This window comes from Sus scrofa, chromosome 13 (assembly GCF_054392235.1).
Source record: "Sus scrofa isolate SSC_HxYL_T2T_F1_AM1 chromosome 13, Sscrofa_HxYL_maternal_Yorkshire_Landrace_v2.0, whole genome shotgun sequence".
NCBI lineage: Eukaryota > Metazoa > Chordata > Mammalia > Artiodactyla > Suidae > Sus > Sus scrofa.
The window spans coordinates 213,081,371-213,105,085 of NC_139395.1; the positions used below are offsets into that span (position 1 = coordinate 213,081,371).

The 23,715-nt window shown below is 46.8% G+C and overlaps 1 protein-coding gene across 1 annotated transcript in view; it reads left to right on the top strand.

Annotated features, from left to right (window-relative positions):
- The window catches only part of MRPS6 (mitochondrial ribosomal protein S6), a 68,110-nt gene extending 55,903 nt beyond the window's left edge, over positions 1-12,207 (top strand). Inside the window, 1 exon segment of the mRNA NM_001435374.1 lies at positions 11,645-12,207. Coding sequence (NP_001422303.1) covers positions 11,645-11,834 — 190 coding nt within the window. The 3' untranslated portion in view covers positions 11,835-12,207.
- Positions 12,208-23,715: the final 11,508 nt, after the last annotated feature.

Sequence of the window (23,715 nt, forward strand, 5' to 3'; positions counted from 1 at the left end):
ACCCCACTCACTGTGAGCCACTGAGCGCTTCGGTGGAAATTTCCACTCGTCTGCTAGGGGGAAGGGGAGGCTGTGAGAGAGTGTGTGGCTGCGCGAGAGACAGACAAAGACTATAACTCAGATTCAAGCGAGCACTTGCTATGGAAGACTTGTAAATCCAGGGTAAAGACAAAAGTGAAATAAAAAACAAACACAACCTTCGCCTTTAGGAGCACTGCAGGCAGACGCGTTGGTAACCGCTGCGGGTGGGGTGGGGGCCGGCCGCTGCCTAGCCTGGTGTCAGCAGATGACTGAGTGGTTCGGGGGCTTGTTCCCTGCAGAGGGGAGCAGAAAGGGCGTTGGGGACGGCTGCCTCTCTTTTGCAGCCGTGCTGGGGATGGAGTGTTCCCGGTGACACTGGGCCTGGCCTGGCCGGGGGAAGCCCTTTCTGTGGGTTTTCTCAAATCTCTGTGGGGTTTCAGTCACAGAGTTTTGTCTTGAGTATCTTCAGACATACAAAGGAGGGTTCATTATCACCTTCAAGACCCCTTGGGCCGTTCTGCCTACGAGATGGCGCCCCCTTCCTCCAGTTTGAAACACAAGACTCTAATGAGAAACGTGTTAGTGTACTGAACCTTTGTGGTTTTTTTGTCCTTTCTTTCCTTGCCTGGCTGGTATCAGTCACCTCCTTACTTCTACTTGGGCAGAGTTGAGGCTGCCTAAAACCCGAGTGCTTTTCTATAGAAAAGAGGTGCGTGGGTGAAGGGGGTGTCTCCCCTGTGAATGAAGTGATTCCATAATTAGAACCACATGTGGGAAAACATGCCTTGAAATGTCCACACCACTGGGTTTTGTGCCAAAGACCAGGGCAATGTTTACAGCATCCTTGGCTCCCTGGGGTGCAGAACCATTTCACTGGTGCCACTGAACACATGGTTGGGGGATGCCGAGAATGTCTAGTATACCTAGATTTCAGATTGGTAAACTGATTTTTTCCAAAATGATTGGTCCGTTGATTGATTTAGTCATTGATCAGAGTGAAAGTGAAGAATGGGAAACGAGCGATTTGGAGGACTTGATTTTTTTTTTTTTTTTTCTTATGGGAATGTCAGCTATGGGGCACGTCTAGGCAGTTGCAGTGGTAGTCGTGACTCGAAGCTCTTCCACCTTGAGTGAGGAGCTCATCGTGAGGATGGGGATGAGGAGTCTGGTGTGTCCTGACTTCGGTCCTGTGCCTCCATTCTGCCTGGCGGGTTCGGGGGAGAAGCAGACATTGATACCTGGGGGCGCTTCTTGAATCCTCTTGCTCGTCCCCTCTCTCGGGCCGGCAGGAAGATAGGGCAGGCCTCTCTGGTGACACTGAGCCCCTCTTTTGCCCCCTTACTTTGCACAGCAGTTTGTCTGAATTTTAGAATGGCTTTTCCATGGCAGCCTTCAGTGGGATATTGGGAGTTCCAGGGTTGTTTTGTCACCTAACCCCCATGGACTTGTGCTGTCCTGGGAAAGGGGTCCTTGCAGAAGCTGCCCAGACCTGCAGCTCAGTAACTAGGCTGTTCCTAGGCCTCACTCCTTCATGGGAAATAGTTTGCCTGTCATTCTTCAGATCACCTGTGGTTGGAAAAGCCCAGCAGCTAGGAGTCGGTGTCCATGACTGCATGACTGGGAGCCGTGCGTGGTTGTAGAAGCCTGGGTTTCTGCCAGCACAGCAGCCCTTGTGGCATCGCTCTCCAGCTGCACTCAGTGTTCCAGGGGATCGAGATGGCCACGAGAACCTCATCTTTTTAGCCTCCTTTTGAGATTTACCCACAGTAGATGTTCATTGACTGGTTAAGTTTGCACCAGGTTAAGTAGGTGAGAAAAGGAGTTCCCGTCATGGTGCAGTGGAAACGAATCCGACTAAGAACCGTGAGGTTGCAGGATCAATCCCTGGCCTCGCTCAGCGGGTTAAGGATCCGGCATTGCCGTGAGCTGTAGTGTAGGTCGCAGATGTGGCTGTGGTGTAGGCTGGTAGCTACAGCTCTGTTTCCACCCCTAGCCTGGGAACCTCCATATGCCACGGGTGTGGCCCTAAAAAGCAAAAAAAAAAAAAAAAAAAAATAGGTGAGGAAAAGAATATATACTGGCAGCAGCCAAGAATTGGTCAGGGCATTCCTGTGCGGGAAGGCCCTGAAGGTCTGCTGTCCACGTACTTGGGCCCCTAAGGCAGACAGAGATTGTCCTGGACCCCGGCTTGGTTCCCTCCAGAGAAGACAGCTGGGGAGAGACAGCTTGGTTCCCTGGGAGAGAGGGTGCAGAGGTAGGAAGCTCAGCTTCCAACCCAGGGTGTTGAATACAGTAAGACCTGCCCATCTCTGAGCCACTCCTCCCCTTCTCTGTTTTGGTGAGGTTTCCTTTTTGTGGAAATTTCCATGGTGTGATAAGGAGCATGGGAGTAGAAGCAGTCTCTGCCCACGTGCGCCCCAGGCATAGATCAGCAGGTGATAAGCATGAAATGATCATCACAGCTGTGGTTGTGGGCACAAACCCATTTGCATTTGGCCAGGCTCTTGTTTGGGTTTGGTTGTTGGATGCTTGGCATGGCTGGTAGACAGAAGGCAGAGTAGGTGAAAGACGGTAAAGGCTAGAGGGGTTTGGGTCATGACAGCCTCCTGAAGCCAGGCTTAGGGTTACCAGGGCTTCTCTCATCCTTGAGAAACCTCCAGAATTCTGGCTGCTCGGTAGCTAGAAGTGTAGCTGACAAAGTGGGAACGGTGGGGTTTGGAGCCTGCCTCTGACTTTGTGACCCAGTGCAGAACAGTGAAAGCAGCGTGAAAGGGCTGGGCGGCCTCATCTTCCTGGTCTTCCTCAGCATGTGTAGTCTCTGATTCTGTCCCCCATTGATCCCAAAGCTCCTTGTGGCTACTTCTGTCCTGGAATCAAAGACATACTCTTGTTAGAAGTCTGGCTGTGGCCACTTAGTAGCTGACTGACCTTGAACTAATGGCTTAATCATTATGAAATTCAAAGGAGGGGCTGTGTAGGGAAGCCGCCTTGATTGACAGCTCATGGAGTGGTAGTTGCACTGGGAAGAGGGCTGCTGGACCCAAAGCAGCTCCCAGCCCCACTTCCTCTTCTTCCATTTCCTGAGTTGCCACTTCCACATCCTCCTCCTTTCCCTCTGGAGCTGTTTAAAAGAACATTCTATCTCAGACACTTCGCTTTTCATTTCTGAAATAAGGGGTGTCTGGTGTATGTGGCCTCTAGTTTCCAGCCTTGGAGGTCCTGTTTACCCCCATCACAAAACAGTATCCAGAAGATTTGGGTTCTTTCTCAGCATTTTTGGTGAGCGCCAGCGTATGGAGAGTAGCGCCCAGGAGGACTGCACGAGAGCTGACGTGTGGGCAGCCGACTTGGTTGTTGGCTGCTGTAAACACTCTTAGAAACCCAGACTTGGAGGCCGGCCCACAAAAATGTGGTCTAGTAGAATGGAAAATGGCAGAAAACAATGCTTGCTGAACCCAGAAATGGTATTTGAATACCTTGAATACTTGACCATAAGGAAGGGCAGGCTGAACTCACTAGAGCAGGAGACACCTGTGCACTTTGTGGAGGGAAGGGGCTTGGCGCCCTGGCAGGGCTGACGGTGGTGACTGCGTGGGTTGCTCTGTGTCCAGGGCATGTCAGGCCCTTACTAAGCCCTTCCCTCCAGCTTTCCCTATGTAATGGATGGCACTTCACAGTGCACTGCCTCAGGCATCGGGGCTTTAGGTGGAGTAAAGCAGAAGAGGAGGGCTTGTAGGGAAACTAGACACAAGGCAAGGGCAGAGGAAGGAGCTCAGGGAGGACGTTTGTGTATTTAAAGAAAAACCACCTGCTCTGGAATTTAGTATGGTAGGATGTGGACAGACAGAGTGGGCGAGGTCATAACTTGTCCATGGTAGCTAGGCAAGACATTTTGGTGAATACTGGGTGAAAGAACAAATGGATAAAAAGGGAAGAGAGGTGCTGGCAGCCGTGTGGCATGAGAGTTCCCAGCCCTGCTCACCAGGCAGCCATGATTGTTGAGGGGTTACAGGGGTGGGTGAAGAAGGGCTGGGGGTTGGCAAGGAAAAGGTGATTGAGGCCGAGTACACTCACGTTTTAGGCTCTAATTCAGAGCCTCACTCAAGGTTAGTAATCAGTAATTAGCTGTTGAACACATGAGCAGTTCTTCTTAAGTTGGGTGAAGTAGAAATAAACCAGTAGAATTAAACTTGGAAAATTTGGCCTGGTTGGTGTGTAATTTTCAGAGAAGGCCCAGTGGTGGTCTCATCAGTGAGCACACATGCGAGTCAGTGCCTCAGGAGGTTTGCTGGGTTGCAGAGGAACTGGCATTGTTTTTATTTCATTTCTTGAAAAGCCCTGGGAGTCCTCACCAGCTGTAACTGCTCCCTCACCACTGACACCTTCTATCAAGTCACTGACCAAGCCCTGCCCATTTAGCTCCTTCCATACCACTTTAAATCCAGCGCTTTATGGAGATACAAGTGACGCACGGTAAACTGCATGTATGTGTAAACCCATGAAATCATTACAGTCAAGATGACAAATTGGTCTCGCCTCTGCTGTTTCCTCTTGCTTCTCGTGATCCTTAACTTCTGATCTGCCATCCCTAGTAACCACCAATGTCTGTCACTATAGAGTAGCTTATGTTTTCTACAGTTGTGTTTAGGTAGAATCGGACAGTATATGCTCATCTTTTAAACTCTTCCACCCAGCAAAATTATCATGAGATTCATCGGTAGTAAGTATTAATTGTTTACTCTGTTTTATTGCTGAATAGGAGGCCATTTTATGGATGTACCACAGGTTGCTTATCAGTTTTCATTTGAATGGATATCTGTGTCTTTTCCAGTTTGGGGTTCTTAGGAAATTCAGTGTACATGTTGTTTTATGGACATACACTTTAGTTTTCTTGGGTACATCTAGGGATGGAATGGCTTGATCATAATGGCAGTTGTATGTTTAACATTTTAAGAGAATGCCAAACCATTTCCAACGTTGGTTGTGTCATTTTGCATTCCCACTAGCGGTGTATGAAAGTGTCAGTTCCTCTACATCCTTGCAGACACTGGGCATGGTCATGTTTTAGCCATCCTAGTAGGGAACTCTTTGTGGTTTTAACCACGTTTCTCGAAGGACTAGTGGTAGTGAGCATCTTTTCACATGCTTCTTCACCATTACATATCTTCCATGAAATGCCTTTTCAAATTTTATGCCCATTTTTAAAAATTGTTTCTTTAACAAAATGTTGAGAGTTTTTTTATAGTCTAGAAGTAAGTTCTTTGTCAAATATGAGATTTGCAAGTCCCTGTGCATGTTTTGTCCTTTTATTATGCAAAATCTTTCAAAGAGCAGTTTTAAATTTTGACGTCATCTCAGTTATCAAATTTTTCTTTTATGGGTTGTGCTTTTGGTGTCATGCCTAAGGAATCTTTGCTTAACCCAAGGTCTCCTGTGTTCTCTTCTAGTTTTATAGCTTTATGTTTTATGCTAGTTAATTTTTGTATATGGTACAAATATGGATTAAAGCTCATTGTTTTGGCCTACAGATATGTCTTTACCGAATTGCCTTTCCACCCTTATTCAAGTCAGTTTTGCATGTGTATGGATCTGTTTCTGAACTCTGTTCTCCTGATCCGTTGTATACCTTTATACAAATACCATATTGTCTTGATTACCACAGCTTTGTAATAAGTCTTGAAATCATGTGATGTTAGTCCTTCAACTTTATTCTTTTTTTTTTTTAAATAAATTTCGTTGGAGTATAGAGGTGACTGACAGTGTTGCGTTAGTTTCAGGTGTATCGCAAAGTGACCCAGTCGTAAGGCGCGTCTGCATCTACATCCGTTCTTTTTCAGATTCTTTCCCCAAACAGGCCTTCACAGACGATTGAGTAGATTTCCCCGAGCTCTTCGGGGGGGTCCTTGTAGCTGATCCACTTCGTGTATAGTATTGTGTACGTGCCAGTCCCAACTCCCGGTCCGGCCCTCCCCTCGGTGCTTTCCCTTTGATCACCATACATTTGGTTTCAAAATCTTTGAGTCTGTTTCTGTTTTGCGAATAAGTTCTTTTGTATCAGTTTTTGTTAAGTTGCACATATTAGTGATCTTATATGATATTTGTCTTTCTCTGTCTGACTTCACTTAGTGTGATAATCTCTAGGTCCATCCATGTTGCTGCAAATGGCACCATTTCATTCCTTCCCATTTTTTGGCTGAGCAACGTTCCGTTGTACACATGTACCACATCTTTACCCACTCCTCTGTTGATGGGTGTTTAGGTTGCTTCCATGTCTGGGCTCTTGTAGATAATGCTGCAGTGAACTTTGGGGTGCATGGATCCCTTCAAATTAGTGGTTTTCTCTGGTTATATACTCAGGAGTGGGATTGCTGGATCACATCATAGTTCTAGATTTAGTTTTTCAAGGAATCTCCACACTGCTCTCCATAGTAGTTGCACCAACCTACATTCCCACCAGCAGTGCAGGAAGGTTCCCTTTTCACCACACCCTCTCCAGAATGTATTGTTTGTAGATTTTTTGATGGTGGCCATTCTGACTGGTGTGAGGTGATAACTCTTTGTAGTTTTGATTTGCATTTCTCTAATAATTAAGGATGTTAAGTATCTTTTCATGTGTTTTCTGACCATCTGTATGTCTTCATTGGAGACATGTCTGTTTAAATCTTCTGACCATTTTTTGATTGTAGTGTTTGCTTTTTTGATATAAAGCTGTATGAGATGTTTGTATATTTGGGAGATTAATCCCTTGTTGGTCTCTACGTTTGCAAAGATTTTCTCCTATTCTGTAGGTTGTCCTTCCGTTTTTTTAATGGTTTCCTTGCTGTGCAAAAGCTTTTAAGTTTGATTAGGGCCCATTTGTTTATTTTTGCTTCTGTTTTCATTACTCTGGGAGGTGGATCCAAAAAGATGTTGTGATTTATGTCAAAGAGTATCCTGCCTATATTTTTCTCTAAGAATTTTATAGTCTTTGGCCTTACATTTAGGTCTTTAATGCATTTCGAGTTTCTTTTTGTGCATGGTGTGAGAGTGTGTTCTAATTTAATTCTTTAATTCTTTTTTTTTTTTTTTTTTTTTTTTTTTTTGTCTTTTTGCCTTTTCTAGGGCCTCTCCCTCGGCATATGGAGGCTCCCAGGCTAGAGGTTGAATTGAAGCTGTAGCCACTGGCCTACGCCAGAGCCACAGCAACGTGGGATCCGAGGTGCGTCTGCGACCTACACCACAGCTCACGGCAACGCCGGATCGTCAACCCACTCTGAGCAAGGCCAGGCTTTGAACCCGAAACCTCATGGTTCCTAGTCGGATTTGTTAACCACTGAGCCACGATGGGAACTCCTCTGATTTTATTCTTTTACATGTTGCTGTCCAGTTTTCCCAGTACCACTCACTGAAGGGGCTGTCTTCATTGTATTTTCTTGCCTCCTTTGTAGATTAATTGGCAATAGGTGCGAGGGTCAACTTTTATTCTTGATCAAAGTTGTTTTAGCTGTTCTTGGTCCTTTGAATTTATGGACTTAAGAATCAGTTGCCAGTTTCTAACAAAGAATTCTCTTGGGATTTTGGGATTCTTTTGAATCTATGGATCGGTTGGGAAGAATTGATGTCTAAATATATTGAATCTTTCAACCCATGAACGGGGTTTACATCTTCATTTATGTAGGTTTTCTTTAACTTCTTTGAGCAGTCTTTTGCAGTTCTAATGTCAAGTCTTGCACATCTTTTGTCAAAGTTATCCCTAAATATGTCATATTTAATTTCAAGATCTGATTAATTGTTGCTAGTTTATAGAAATACAGTTGGTTTTTGTTTATTGATCTTGTATCTTGCAACCTTGCTAATCCTACACTTAGAGCTCTGGTTTTTTTTGTTGTTGTTGTTTTTTCTAGGGCCATACCCACAGCATATGGAAGTTCCCAGGCTAGGGATTGAATTCAGAGCTACAGCTGCCAGCCTATGCCATAGCCACAGCAACATGGGATCCAAGCCGCGTCTGTGACCTGTAGCACAGCCCACATCAGTGCCAGATCCTTAACCCACTGAGTGAGGCCAGGGATCGAACCTGTATCCTCATGTATACTAGTTGGGTTCGTTACCACTGAGCCATGACAGGAACTCCTCTGGTATCTTTTTTATAACCTAGGTCAGATTTTTCTGTGTACATAATCATGACTGTGAAAATAAAGACAGTTTTACTTTTTTCCTTATTAATCTGGATGCCTTTTATTTCTTTTTTTCATACCTTATTGCACTGGCAAGACACTTCAGTGAAATACTTCATAGAAGTGGTGTAGGTAGACATTCTTGTTTGTTACCACTCTTGGGGAGAACACATGCATACTTTGACCATTTAGTATGATGTTAGTTGTAGGTTTTTCAAAGATGTTCCTTATAAGATTGAGGAAGAGTCTTTCTTTCCCTAATTTGCTGCGAGGTTTTTTTTTGTTTTTTTTTTATCAGGAATAGATAAAGAGCTTTGCTAAATGCTTCTTTTAGCATCTTTTGGAATTGGTTTGTTAATGTGATTTTTAAATGTTAAATCAATCTTGCATTCTTGGACTAAATCCTACTTGGTCAGGATTGGTCCTTTTTTATATATATTATAGTTTGCTAAAATTTTGCTTGGAATTTTTTCATTTCGACAGAGATGTCGATCTGTGTTTTGTTTTCTTCTTTTCTTGTAGCGTCTTTGGTCTTGGTAGTAGGGAAATGCTGACCTCTTAGGACAGTTTAAAAGTGTTTTCCTATTTTCTGGACCAGTTTGTATCAGAAATGGTAATTTTTTTCTTAAACGTTAGGTAGAGGTCACCAGTGAAGCCACTTGGGCCTGTAGTCCTTTTTATGGGAAGGTTTTAACCACAGATTTAATTTCTTCAGTAAATATAGGGCTATGCAGGTCATCTATGTCTTCTTGAGTGAGTTTTGATCATTTGTATTTTTTAAGGAGTTTCAACTAGGTTGTCAAATTTATTGCAAAAAAGTTTTGATACTGCCTTACCAGCCTTTTGTCTGTAACCTTTAGAGTTTGCCCTCATTCCTACATATTGGTAGTTTGAGTCTTATCTCTTTCTATTGATTAGTCTGATTTTAGTTATATCACTTTGTTGCTTGGAAGCCGCTGCAGTGACAAAGCTGGATCCTTTACCCACTGTGCTACAAAAGAAATCCTAGTTATCAGTTTTATTGCTCTTCTCGGTGAAACTAGTATTTGGTTTCATTGATGTTTTCTATTGTTTATCTGATTTTTTATTATTTTCCCCTTTTTTCTATTCTTTTCTTTTTTTCTTCTTTTTTTTTTTTTTTAGTCTTACTTTGCCTTTAATTTGCTCTTCTTTTTCTGGTTTCTTAATGTGGAAGCTGAAATCATTGAGCTGAGGCCTTCTTTTCATACATAGATGATCAGTACTGTAAATTTACTGCTAAGTACTGTTTTAATGACATTCTCCAAATTTTGATGTGTTTGCATTTTCATTCAATTCAAAGTATTTTGATTTCTTCCCTTTCAATTTCTTCATTGACTTACTGAGGATTTTCCCAAGATTTTTGTGTATGCCACAAATCTCTTTAGATTTATTGAGATACCTTTTATGGCCCATAATATGTTCAGCCTTGGTAAATGTCTTTGTGCCTTGAGAACAAATGTATATCCGGCTGTTGTTGGGTGGAGGGTCTATAAATGTCGGGTGGCAGTTGGTTGAGGGTGGTGTCCGCTTTTTCATATCCTGGCTGACCTTCTGTGTACTCAGTCTAATGGATTACTGAGAGGGATGTTCAGAGTTTCCAGCGGTAGTTGAGGACTTGTCTATTTATCTTTTCAGTCTGTTACTTTTTACTTCATGTATGTGCAAACTCTTGTTATCTGTCCGTACGCATTTGGGATTGTTGTGTCTTCCTGGTGAACCCATCATTATGTATTGTCTCTTTTTATTCCCCCTGATAATTTTCTTTGCTCAGAAGTCTGCTTTGTCTGATATTACTGTAGCCATTTGAGCTTCCTTTTGATTAGTGTTTTTGCATGATACATATTTTTCTGTCCTTTTGCTTTTAATTATTTCTGCTTCTGTAACTTTCCCACTAGGCTTTGTGAATGGTCACTTGGGAAGCTGAGACGTTTTCTCATGAGGTTTAAACCTCTGCCTTTGTGTAGAATTAGAGAAAATGCCATACTTGCTTTAATCGCTGTCTTCCTTCGTGAAATTGTCCGTTTTCATTTTGGCCTTTGCTGCTTTCTATGAGAATTCCACCTTTCATGCTGATACGCCACTGTCAGGTATTCACTGTGGACCTGATGTAGCTACTGCTCAGGGTGCTAGGGATACAGCACTGAAGTCCTCTTCCTCGGGCAATTATGTTTTAGTGGAGTGAGACAGACTGTAAACAAATACATACTGTGTCAGTGGTGTTAAACTGCTCTAGGAAAAAAAAATAAAGCATTAGGTAAGGGCAGTAAGAGCAATGAGGCTGAGCGGGTGGGGGCCTCTCTGACCAGGTGACTTTTGGACAGAGACGTGCTGGAAGTGAGGGGTGACCTATGTGGAACTTGGGTGAAGCCCATTTCCAGCAGAGGCATGAGTGCAAAGACCATAGAATGGGAAGAGTGTGGCTGGAACAAAGTAGGAGATGGCAAAGGTCATCTTAACCAGCTGGAACATTCGAGAATTTTAAAACATTGCACAGAAAACTGTCCTTTAACCAACACTGTGGTCCTAACCAAACCGAACAAGGAAGGGCTTAAACTTTTAGAACCGAGGGGTGGGTTGGGCAGGGGATAGAGACACATCCTCCTTTGTATCATCATACGGGCAACTACTGGCGAAGTTATTCATCTTTTAAGACCGGTGAGCGGTAGGAGATGCCTGTCCTGTCTGCGGTGGTCTGGTCTGAGCCGATGAGCATTAAATTCTTCCTCTCACCCAAGATTCAAGCTCCTTGTCAGTTACTGAACGTGCGGAATAGGAATAGTCTTGGCCAAGCCCCAGGCTTTTCTTAACTTGTCCCTTATTTGTTCGGAGTGGCTGATGGTTCTTACTGTCTCTTTTAGGTGCATTAAGTCACTTATAAAAAAACCTTTTGGAAAATCAGAAGACCAATAGAGGTTTTCACATACAAAAAGCAGCAGCTAACAGTTTGGAAAAACTCAGCAAATGTTAACGGGAAAGTTCGCAGGACAAGGGGGTTGGGCATCTATTGCACTTCAGTTTAGCTGTCAGCTGGCAGTTCCTCTTTCAACAAAGATGTGTATGTGTCGGGGAGGGGGGTAGTTGAGGTCTTTACATGGGGAAGATTAAAATGAAAACATTGACCAAAATAGCGGAATTGCTGTTTTTAAGAATACGCGCAAATGGGGTTCCTGTCATGGTTCAGCGAAAACGAATCTGACTAGTATCCATGAGGACACAGGTTCAATCTCTGCCCTTGCTCAATGAGTTAAGGATCTGGCATTGCTGTGAGCTGTGGTGCAGGTCACAGACTCAGCTCAGATCTGGCATTGCTGTGGCTATGGTGTAGGCCAGCGGCTGCGGCGCCAGTTCAACCCCTAGCCTGGGAATTTTATATGCCTTGGGCACAGCTCTTAAAAAGACAAGACACAAAAAACCCATGATATTCACTAATTTTTATTTTATTGCAGGTATTTCTTGGTGGATTTTTATGCACCAGCAACAACTGTTGAAAGCATGATGGAGCATTTGTCTCGAGACATTGATGTGATTAGACCGAATATCGTAAAACATCCTTTGACCCAGGAAGTGAAAGAGTGTGAAGGGATCGTCCCGGTCCCCCTCGAAGAAAAGCTGTATTCCACCAAGAAGAGAAAGTGAGAAGATTCACCAGATTTTAGCCTTCCATTTAAATCTCTCCCTTGCGGGTACCATGGATTAATAATTTACAAGCTTGACCTTTATATAACAAGGTGCAGTCAGTGCCGTTTGATTTTTCTAAGGTATTTTTAGCTCTCGATCCTCTTTGCTGTGAGAAGTGGGGGAGTGGCTTGCTTAGAGCCACTTTGTCATCGTGTGTGGTACCAGCACGTCTCCTTGATTTCGTCTCATGAATGTAATTTATTGGGACTTGTTGCCCTGCAACAACACTAACGCCCTTTGGAAGAGTGAAGCATATAAAGACTGCCTTGGGTCGCATGCGCGTCATTCAGACAGTGTACCACCCTGTAAAATAAAACTTTAAGACCATTGCTTTATATGAGTAACTTTGGATCAAAGTGAAAGCGTGATTATAAAAAACTTGGGGAGGTGTTTTGCCTCTTAAGGTCTCCCAGCACCGTGCACGGTCCAAAGCCTCACAGCTCCAGTCCACCCAGGATGCTGGCAGTGTGAGGGAGGGGTTACCCGGTCACCAGCCCAAGTTCAAGACGCAGAGCAGCCAGGGTGAGGGTGGGTGGGAGGCGTCTGTCCCTTGTCTCCTGGGCAGTCACTTTCCTGCATCTCACGATTAACATGTCTGGGTGGGTGCTGCTCTGGGCAGAGGTGTGTGTTCCGTAGCGGCTGGTCCAGCCCCGCTTCCTGTGGTTCCTCTGCCGTTAGCACCCACCTCCTGCCTGGCCCTCAGGCCTGGCACACATCTTTGGGGAAGTGGCCACACTTGATATCTGCACCTCCTCCTCCTCCTTCCTCCCCGGGACCCTGATGAGTCCGAAGGCACTTGCTGTTGGGGACGCCTGAGCAGCAAGCTGGCTGCTGCGCCTGAGCTCCTAATTTAGGAGAACCTGTAAGTAGAGACATCTGCCTTTTTTCCTGTTGTTTTTTCATTTGGTCCTCATAGATCTTTTTTTTTTTTTTTTTTAAGTGTCCTAGAAATAAAAAGACAAGTTTTGAGAGGTTTTCGTTTCGACAGGAGGAAGTTTGGTTTGCGATACTGTTACACTTTGAGATTAAGCAGCAACTAGTGTTTGCTCGAAATGGATATAATTAGGGTTATCATATTTAGCAAATAAAAATGCAGGACGGCCAATTAAATTTGAATTTCAGATAAGTAATGAGTCAGTTTTTCACACAAGTGTGATCCAAATATTACATGGGATACACTCTAGCAAAAAACTGGTGCCTTGTTTATTTGACGTTCAGATTTACTTGGGTGTCCTGTATTTTAGGTGGTGACCGTAGTATAACTAACTTTAAAGGAGTCAGCGGTACCAGGGCAGAGACAGCAGGGCTGAGAAGATGAAGTCAGCATCTGGCATCCCAGCCTTTCAGCTGCCTACACTGGCAGCAAGGCGAGTTTGAAGAGCATCAGGTTTTCCAGAGGAGAGCCCAGCGAGCGTGCTCTGATTTGCCCCAAACCCTTATCCCCTCAACCCAGCAGAACACTGATCTAGAAACCAAGTGAAATGTCATTTTTGTCCGTTCCAGATACTCTGTTGTGGGAGCCTGGATTTACACCGCAGTCTTGGACTTCTCCTTGAAGAAGTTCCGTGGGTGATCTCTGCCTCGGGCCTGGGAAGCTGAGGACTCAGGGGCTGGGGTAGCAGGGTGGCATCTGGGGTGGGTGAGGGATGAGGCTTTTTCCTGGAGCAGTCACTGGCATCTCCTCCCCAGTCTCCTCTGAGATGGTGAACTGGAAGAAATTGACCAGCCTTTCCCTCTTCCCAGAGCAGGGCCCGGTACTGGGGGCCTGTCAGCAACCCCAGCGACAAAGCCTCTACACTTCAGTGGTGGGGGAAGTGCCAGTTATTAAGGCGGATCTCCGGTTACACTAATGTATACAGTCAGATCATGTCGAAGTACGAGCCGGGCCTGGGGAGCTGGCTTCTGCCCCTTGTTCACAGTGGTGAGACTGAAGCACGGACAGAGAACAGGAGAGCTGCCCCAGGAGCCAGGAGGGGCCCAGTTCCTAACCAGTCCAGGGCATTCTTCTGCGATGCTGTCCATCTCTGCCCTGGGCGATCACTTTCCTCACTTGGCTTATTCTTAGGAGCCCGGATAGCGTCCAGGTTCAGCTTTCTCCAGAGGCGAAATGCTATAAAAAGTCTGTTTGAAGAGCCTCAGTTCAGTAAAGACGGTCATTAAGAACTGTACACTGGAAATAAAAGGGATAAAATGGAGATTATCTGGGAAAATATGCTGCTTCCTATTTCATTAGGAATTTCCTGAAAGCGCAGGCTCTCGGCCAGGGCTCAAGGGAGCACAAAACTCTTGACCAGATGGTTTGCATCTCAGCGTGCTCTCACTCAGGTGCTCTCCGAGGGCTTTTCCAGTTTCCTTTAAGCATCTGCGTGCTGCATCCCGTGCTGCGCACGTTAGTCCGTTACCTCATCTCGTCCTTTCTCTGCAAGGGAGTGTGGTTAGCTCTGTTTTGCAGGTGAGGAAACAGATGCTTAAGAGATTGGATCTTGACCCACAACTACCAAGTGACAGCTGGGATCCTGAACTGGGGACCGTGAGGCCACATGGTCTCTTCCATCAGGTAGTGTCGAGGTTGTCTTTGTCCTCTCTGGTTACACAAGGCACCTGGGCATCTGGGCTGAGTCACAGCCACTCAGGTGGTCACAGCTGTCCTCATGGCCTGAGTGTGGTGCCAGCCCTTCTTTTCCTGCACTTGCTGGTCCCTGTGACTTCACTCGACACGGTTGGGCATTCCAGGTCATCGCGTGTGTGGCACAGTTTAGAGAGTGTTGGGAAGGAGGCTGTTTAAGTAGGACAGCTGTGCAGTGTGCCAGTTCCACGGAAGCGCCAAAATGAAGCCACTGTCCCTTTCTCCTGAGGTGCTGATTCATAGGAGGGGCCCTTGCCCTGTGGCAGGCTGTCAGATCTCTGGTGTGTGAGCAGGGCATCCCCAGGCTGCGTATTGGCCATCAGAGCTGAGGGTGTTGGGTCCTCTTGCCCGAGTCAGTGCTGGTCACAGGCGCGGGGGGACCACTCCTTCAATGGACGTCTCTGAGCCACGCCCTGGGAGTTGAGCAGTGGACAGAGACGGTCCTGGTGGGCTGATAGCTGGGAAAGCAGAGGGGGCGGTGCTGCCAGGGTCGGGGGAGAGCGCTGCAGAGGGAAAGAGCAGAGGATGTGGTCGGGAGGGACGGGGAAGCCGAGACCCAAGGGACACAGAGCCCGTCACGTGATGTGATGATGTCGGCAGAGGGCACAGCGCGTGCAGACACCTCGAGTGCCTGAGCTGGGGACCAGAGGATGGAGGGCATGACAAGCAATCAGGGCCAGATCTGGAGACTCACCAGAAACCCCTGAGGACAAACATGAAGGGGTAGGAGTCTGCTGAAGTCAAATGAGACCCAGACGCACACGAGGCCTGGTCTAGGGTGAAGCAGCAACTCTGGAGCAGTCCCCGTGGAGGCATCGTCCTTGAATTTGTTTCCCTGGTGGGCCACTCTGAACAGGATTTGAGCTTCTAGAAGTCCTCCTTTTTTTTTTTTTTTTTTTTCTTTTCTTTTCTTTTTTTTTGGCATGAGGTGGGCTTAGGAAGGTGGAGAATGAGATGGAGGCTGTGGGCCAGGAAGCCAGTCCCAGGTGTACTTTGGGAGCTACTTCCTGGAGACATTTAGTTGAGGAGTTCCTGCTGGGATGCGGTGGGTTAAGAACCCAATTGCAGCGGCTTGGGGTGGCTGTGAAGGCACAGGTTCGAGGCCCAGTCTGGTGCTGCAGTGGATTCAAGGATCTGGTGTTGCCACAGCTGTGGCTCAGATTGAATCCCTGGCCCAGGAACCTGCATATGCCACGGGTGCAGCCGTAGTTAAGTAAAAAAGTAAATAAAGTCATGGAAGCGTTCGGCAAGCAGCTGAATGGCAACGATGAAGTCCTGTGCCATGGAATGTCCCCGAGGGAGGACCACCAAGCCCAACTGAGCCTTTAGACCTTTGCTGAAAGACCGCGTTGGTGCTGATTGAGGTGAAGTGTTGACTCAAATGTAAAGGATTGTTGAAAGCGTGCCCGTCACTTCCGTGCTTCCAGTTGAGTCTGCAAGAGTAGTTGTCTTCCTGGACACACTGAGAGGGGTATGACACACGCCTTCAGCAAAAGTTCAGTGTGGGCGTTACTCCTCACAACCTCGTGAGGTACTCTTAGACCCATTTCCCAGATGCACTCAAGTGCTAACAAAATAAGTGACTCCAAGGCTACAAGGTGAAGGGTTGGGATTGGGGATTTGAAAGTCCACTTTCGGGGAGTTCTCTTCATGGCTCAGTGGTTAACGAACCCAGCTAGGATCCACGAGGATGCAGGTTCGATCCCTGGCCTTGTTTGGTGGGTTAAGGATCCAGTGTTGCCGTGACTGTGGTGTAGCTCCTATTCAGCCCCTAGCCCGGGATCTGCCATATGCCGTGGGTGTGGTCCAAAAAAGCAAAAAAATAGAGAAAGTCCACTTGTAGCTCCCTGCATCCTAGAGGTGGAGGCTTCCCGTCTGCCGGTCATGGTCCGAGTGACCTGTTCCCCTGGGCCCTTCCTGTCAGGCACCTGGACCAAGGCTCTAGGCGTCATCGCTGTAGAGGGGAGAGGGTGGCCCAGCGACTCCTTGGGAGTGTTTAGTCTCCGTCTTTGAAGGGAAGTCCTGAGAATAGCGAAAGAAACGATAGTGTGCCCTGGAGACCAGGCCTCCTTTTGTCATGTTTTTCCAAACTGTGCCGTAATTTCCCACAGCTTTTCTCTCTCCGCATTACCCCAGGGGTGTGTTTATAGGGCACACGCATGGCAGGTGCTGGCCTGGGCAGGATATGAAGACGAGTGGGCTGTGCCCCTGAGCGCAGTGCTCTCCCCAAAGGGGGAGATGGAACGAGTCCGCTGTTTGAAAACAGGCCGTAATAACGACAGTCACTGAGATTCAGACCAAGTGCTCTGCGAACAGAGGACCGGACCCATCAGCCCTTGGAACGAAGGGAGTGGGGGCTGGGGGGGGGTAGATTTTCCAGCAGAGATGGAGTTGAAACTGGCATGGGAGCAATTAGCGTGGAGCCTGGGGTGGTGGGAGATGGGAGGTGGCCAAAGTGTTCTGGGAACGTACCGGGTAGTGTGGTCTGACGGTAGCAAAGGGCCTAGCGGGCCGGAGAGCCAGGGAACCTGGCGAGCATCCAAGTTGCCACCTACTGGTGAAGAGACATCTCGTGGCTGCTAAGGGTTTCTTGAACCAAAGGGACCATTTTGAAGAGTTGGGAATGAGAACTGTGCATATTAAACTTATTCTAAAATGTGCCTCCTGGAGTTCCTGTCGTGGCTCAGCAGTAACAAACCCCACCAGGATCCGTGAGGACTCAGGTTTGACCCTTAGCCTCACTCAGCGGGTTAAGGATCCGGCGTTGCTGTGAGCTGTGGTGTAGGTTGCAGACACGGCTCGGATCCCATGTTGCTGTGCCTCTGGCGTAGGCCAGCAGCTGTAGCTCTGACTTGACCCCTAGCCTGGGAACTTCCATATGCCATGGGTGCGACCCTAAAAATATAAATAAATAATAAATAAATAAATAAAATAATAAATTAATAAATAAAATGTGCCTCCTAATTGGCCAACCCATCCATGCTGTCCCCATGTCAATGAGAAAGAAATGGTTATTTGAATTCATCCTGGAGAAGGACAAAGAGGGCTGAGGCAAGGTTTTCAGAAGTCCACCCGCAGTAGACAGAGTGGCCTGGACAGTGTGGTGCTTGCCTAGCTGACCTGGGCGTGCTCTGGCATGCTCTGGGGAGGCATTTGAAAAGTACACACCATTCTCTTCTTGTGGTCTGGCCTGTAGCCATTGGCATTCGGGGGGTGGGGGTGGCTCAGCAAGAGATGACTGCACCTGGGAGCCACCTGGAAGGCCACTTGCCATCCCTGCCCTGACTTCTGCACCTGGAAATAGGCCAGTGTGGTGCTGATGGTGGACGTTTCCAGGGCAATTTGTCAGATTCTTGATCACCTTGGGGAAAAAAGGGGTGGGGAGGTTCCCTTGTTGACTCAGCAGTAGTGAACCCAGTGAGTATCCATGAGGTCTTAGGTTCGATCCCTGGCCTTGCTCAGTGGGTTAAGGATCCGGTGTTGCCATGAGCTGCGATGCAGGTTGAAGATGTGGCTCAGATCAGGCATTGCTGGGACTGTGGTATAGGCTGACAGCTACAGTTCTGATTTGACCCCTAGTCTGGGACGGCCCTAAAAGAACAAGAAAAACAAAAACATAGTGGGATGAACATAGAACTTTGGGTTAGAGATCTACCTCCTTGATGGGCCGTGTGATTACCGGACAGTTTCTTACCTTCTCTCAGCTCCAGGGAGTGAGCTGGTCTTGAAGAGCCCTTCCAAGTATGTCTCTAAGGCCCTGGACTGAGTCCCACTGCCTGGTTTGCGGAGGAGGTTATTGAGTCAGTGATTGGGGAACCTGGGAGTTGGCAGATTGGGAGACAGGGAAGGGTTGAAAGAATTTCTCAGAGGCTGCTGCTTTGCGTACTCTTCATCCTCTGGTAAGAGTAGCTGTTATTTCCATCGCCTGTGAGGGGGTTCTGAGGGGCCCTCGCCAATGCTAAACAGAATAGGCACTGTACGTGATCACAAGAAAACAGCCAAGGGAGCCCCAGAGGCCAGTGTGGCCATTTGCTGGCCTTGAATTGCCATCCTTTGCTTTGAGAAGGAAGCTTTAAGGGACATGGCCTTAGACCCAAACAGAGGCACGAGACCTTCTCTTCATTCACAGGAGGAAAATGGTGTGGTGACCAGGAAGTCCCTGAGTGCTGGTCAGATCTGGGTTTGGGGGAGCTGCATCAGGACCCCGCCCCCCAGATCAGCCCCTAAGTTTATAATAACAGCAGCAACACCTAGATAACCTTGCACACTCTGGGGTCCCCTGGACCCATGGTGAGATGAGCAAAAGTCATACCCCAGAAGCCAGACCTCTCTCCAAAGACCTTTGAATACTGCAAGGGTGCAACATTGTAGCCTGCATATTGCACCTGAACCTTTTCTCCAGAACCCTGGGGGCAAAGCTGTGCCTCCTCTGGGGAAGGAAATGTGAATTTGTTTTAATTCCCAGAGATTTGCCCTGAGATGGTGGCATTGGGAGTGAAAAAGACAAGGGCACGTTGTTCAGTGGATAATGCTAGAAGCCAGGACTGTGCCAAGTGGGCCCTTGATCGCTCCATCCCAAGTAAGTGGGAGACTGCACTGCTGCCGTAAACTCGTATTGAGCTAAACGATGGGGCTTGGATGTAGCACTGTGGGTCCATACGGATTCCCCAAATATAAGCGCCTCTTTGTGGAAGATGAGATGTTGCTTTTTGGACAGAGATGAACTAGTACTGTTAATGGGTACAGCCAATTCTTATTATTTGAAGATTCTGCTTTTGTGAATTTGCCTGCTTGCAAAAATTTATTTGTCAGCCCTAAATCAGTACAGCATCTTTGTAGCCATTCACAGAGTGGCAAAAATTTGAGTCTCCCATTGTCAGGTTCGTCTGCTCTGCGCTCTCTCTCCATCCGTTCTTGCCTGCCTACACATAAAGAGTTGGAGGTGCAGGCCAAGAAGTGTGGTAACCAGCGACATTGGGATAGAGCCAGGGGGCTTCATCATGCAAAGATGGAGGTAGGCAGTCTGGCGAGAGGTCATTCCAGCCAGGAGATGCTGCAGCAGCGCTGGAGTAGACCTAGTGGTCTTACCACGAGGGATGGAGCCAGACATTCTCTCCAGGCAGGAGTGATCAGCTCAGGATGGGAGCAGTTCTGGGTCGAAGGGAACTTCTGACACCGCAGTGGGACAGTTCAGACCTGGACTCTTTTTTTTTTTTTTTTTTTTTTTTTAAAAGGCCCATACCCACTGCTGATGGAGGTTCCCAGGCTAGGGGTCGAATCTGAGCTGCAGCTGCCAGCCTAAACCACAGCCACAGCAAACTGGGTTCTGAGCCATGTCTGTGACCTATACCACAGCTCACAGCAACGCCCGATCCTTAACCCACTGGGCCAAGGCCAGGGATCCAATCTGAGTCCTCATGTCCTCATGGACACTAGTGGGGTTTGTTAACCACTGAGCCAGGATGGGAACTCCAGACCTGGACTCTTAATGAGCCATTCTGGTTGATTGCCTCAGAAGTCGCAGTCAGGTGTGGGGTGGCAGTATACAGCAAGGTTTATTTACGCCTTCAGAGGGAGCAGGCCGCCTCGGGTAGGGACTGGTTCTGACTGCAACTGGGTCTCTCATTATATTCCTATATCATGGGCCTGTTTGTGGATCCCTACTCTCTTGCCCCACCACCCACTAATTTCCTGTCCCAACCCCATCTGCGCCATGAGTGTTTAAGGGGCGAGTTAGGATCCTCTGATTGGTTCTGGGCGAGGCCGCCTTATTCGCATGGGAAAAAGGTTCTAGGGAGATGCTCTGAAGAGCGTGCCTCTGGTACCTGCATGTGTCTTCATTGTTTGATCACAACCCTCCTGTTTTTGGTAACGATGAATGACCTGTTTTAAATCACCCAGGTCAGAGTCCCTGTTCTGTTCCTACCTAACACGATGAGTCTGTTCCCAGCCAAGGAGGGACAAGGCAACTTTTCATTTCACTTGTATTCTAAACAAGTGTCTTTTCTTCAGTCAACTTTTAGTGTCATATTTTTTTGCATTTGTGTGCTTTTTGGTGGTGATTTTGCTGCTTAAAATGCGCCTCCCCAATCCCCTGTGTAATGCTGAAATGCTATCATGTCCCTAAGCACAAAAAAGCTGGGATGTCCCTTACTGAGAAAATACATGTGTTAGGTTAGCTTTATTGGGGCGCAAAGTACGGTGCTGTTAGCCTTGTTCACTGGCAGTGCATCCACAGTACATACTAAATAGGGTGTCTTTAAAAAGAATCACACAAAAGCACGCTTCTGTGTGATGATTTGTCATACATGAGGCTCACAGGAACCTAACCCTATTGTTTCCCCTAGGAGCAGTGGCTTAGCATTCTCAAAGTCAGTGGCCACCGCAACTTTATATGACAGAACAATCCCACATGATGAGAAGTGACTGCATTTGACTCGGGCTTGTGCTCCTTGTTTTTGTTTTTGTCTTTTTTGTCTTTTTCTGGTGCTGCACCTGTGGCATATGGAGGTTCCCGGGCCAGGGGTCCCATCGGAGCTGTAGCCACCGGCCTACACCAAAGCCACAGCAACGCGGGATCCAAGCTGCGTCTGCAACCTACACCACAACTCACGGCAATGCTGGATCCTTAACCCACTGAGCAAGGCCAGGGATTGAACCCACAACCTCATGGTTCCTGGTCGGATTCTTCAACCACTGAGCCACGATGGGAACCCCGGGCTCGTGCACTTTGTTTTTCTGCTGAGCCCCTGTTGGACATCTTTTAATCATTCTCCAACTTCTATCTGCAACAAAAGAGATTTTCACCCTACCATTGTTCTCACTCTGCTTGTCCGGTTTATTCCATTGTCCCGCCTCCTCTTCTCATCACCCTCTCATTCTCTGTCAGCTCTTGTCCACTCGAGAGCCATTTGTCTGCAAGAGCCAGGGGCCTTCTCTCTGAAAGGAACACTTAGAAGGAACCTTGGCAGAAGGGTTTGGTGATGTGGCCAGAAAGATCCTGGACACAGTGTCCATTTGTCTCCCAGCCTTGGGAGCAGGCAACTCAGTGGGGTTTAGTTAAGGCTGTGGAAAGAGATAATTAGATAAAGCAGCAGAGCAACCCCCTTCTCGGGACCCTGTGTATCTCGGGGGCTTTCATGACACTCTGCAAAATCACATGTGTTTTAATTCCCTTTCAAACAACAGCAAAAATTGTCCACAAAGCAAAATCACCAGGAATTTTAAAGGTGCTGATTTGATAAAGTTAGCAGTTATGACCAGTGTTTTGAAAGCTTGTTCCTCTTCCATAAATCTCTGACCAGATCTAAATATAATAATGCGGAATAAGTTACCTACTGTGATTAAGCGTTGTGTGGCAGAAGTTTCTGTTTGCTCAGTATTCCCTCACCCCTCCTCATGACGAAGTGGTTCTGGGTTGAATCTGTTCCGGTGAAATGTGTTGCTGTAACACGGATTGTCCTCGTGCTAGAGCACTGGTCCTATTTCACTTTCTTTCTTAAAACTTGCACATGGATTGATACACTATAAATATTATATTTGGGGGTCATTTCTTTCAGGTCTTTTTAAAAAACGAAGTGTTAAATATGGTTGAAGTCCCCCCCCCTTTTTTTGTAGCTGTTTTCATGTATTTCTTCCTTCCCAAGAGGTAGCCATCATTTTCAAGTCAGTTTGTGTCATTTCTCTCCATCTTTATGTTTGACTGCATTTATGTGTGGTCATAATTTATACTGCTGCTTTGTGAATTTTTAGGGAACTGGATATGGAGGCATCAGAAATGTGCTTTTTTAAATTCAACATATCATCTTGATTTGACACAACATTGTCAATCAACTATACTTTAAAAAAAATTTAAAAAACATATCATTTTGAGATCTGTCATGTAGATCTAGTTCATTGATCTTTGCTGTCCTATAAAATGCCATGTGTGGCTACAAGACACTTTGGCCATTTGCCTCTTAGTGGGCACGTCTAAGTTTATAGTGTTTCAAGCAAAGCAGTAGTGAACTTGCTGGCAGGTATCTCCTGGGGCATATGTGTGAGTGTTTCACTAGACATTGAATTACTGGCTCATTGGCTAATTTCATTTTCATCTTTATCAGTGAATAAATTTGATAAATTTCTCTGCAAAGTCAGGGAACCCATTTATACACTCAACAGCCATATTTGAGAGTTCCTGTGGTCAAAACACTGCCCAATACATGGTATTAATCACATTTTAACACACAAAAAAAACTTTGCCAATCAAGTGTCAAGAGTTGTCTCTTTTTTAAACTTACATTTTCCCCTATTGTTGACAAGCATGAGCTTACTTTTATGGTGATGCCTATTCTGTGTTTCCTCTGTTAATTGCCTTTTCATAGAGTTTGCTAATTTCCTTCCAGGAGTGTTTGTCATTTTTTTAACCTAAGAAAACAAAGGCAGTGCTTTCTGTACAAGTGCTGTTCAAAGAAGGCCTAAGACCCCACCCTGGCTTCACCCTGCCTCCTTCAGGAGAGTGATGAGGGGGCTCCAGATTCTACAGGCTTCTGGCAACACCCCTTTTCACTCTTGCCTCCCCTTACCCCCCACCCCCATCCTGGCTCTGCTGGCTGCTCTGAGAATTTGGGACTAATACTACACTGCCCTTTATTCTGGTTTATGAGAATTGCTATGAGAAGGCCAGGATTTTGAGATCATCCTTCGCCCTTGGTGACCCCATCTTCATCAGTTGAGAACATACCAACTTTCACCCCATCCCCCTGTCCACTCTCAAGACCTGGTCTCTGGGCCCGTGGAATTCATGGTCATCAGTGAGATCTCATTTCCCCAATCTGTTTCCCCAAACAATCCTTCCTCTTGTGTCCCCAACTGAAACAGGGATGGCCCCTGAAGCCCTCTCGGTTGCAGCTCTTTTCTCCCCCATCACCCCTTTCCCACTAGGCCTAGAGGCAGAGCAGCCATCCTGCTTGGCCCTCTGCCCCATCCAGACCATTGTCCTCCCTGTCCTAAACCCTAGACTTGAATATCTTCTAAGGACCTCAAGCCACATCCTCTCATTCCTTGATGACTTCCAGGCTCACTGTTACTCTTTCCGCCCAATCTCATGGGATTCTGGGTGATGCCAGCATCCATCATAGCTGATCCTCTTCAGCACCCTGGCCTCTCTGGGACCTGATCTGCTTTCCTCCAAAGGCTGTGCCATCCACCCTGTCACCTGCTCCCTGCTTGTAC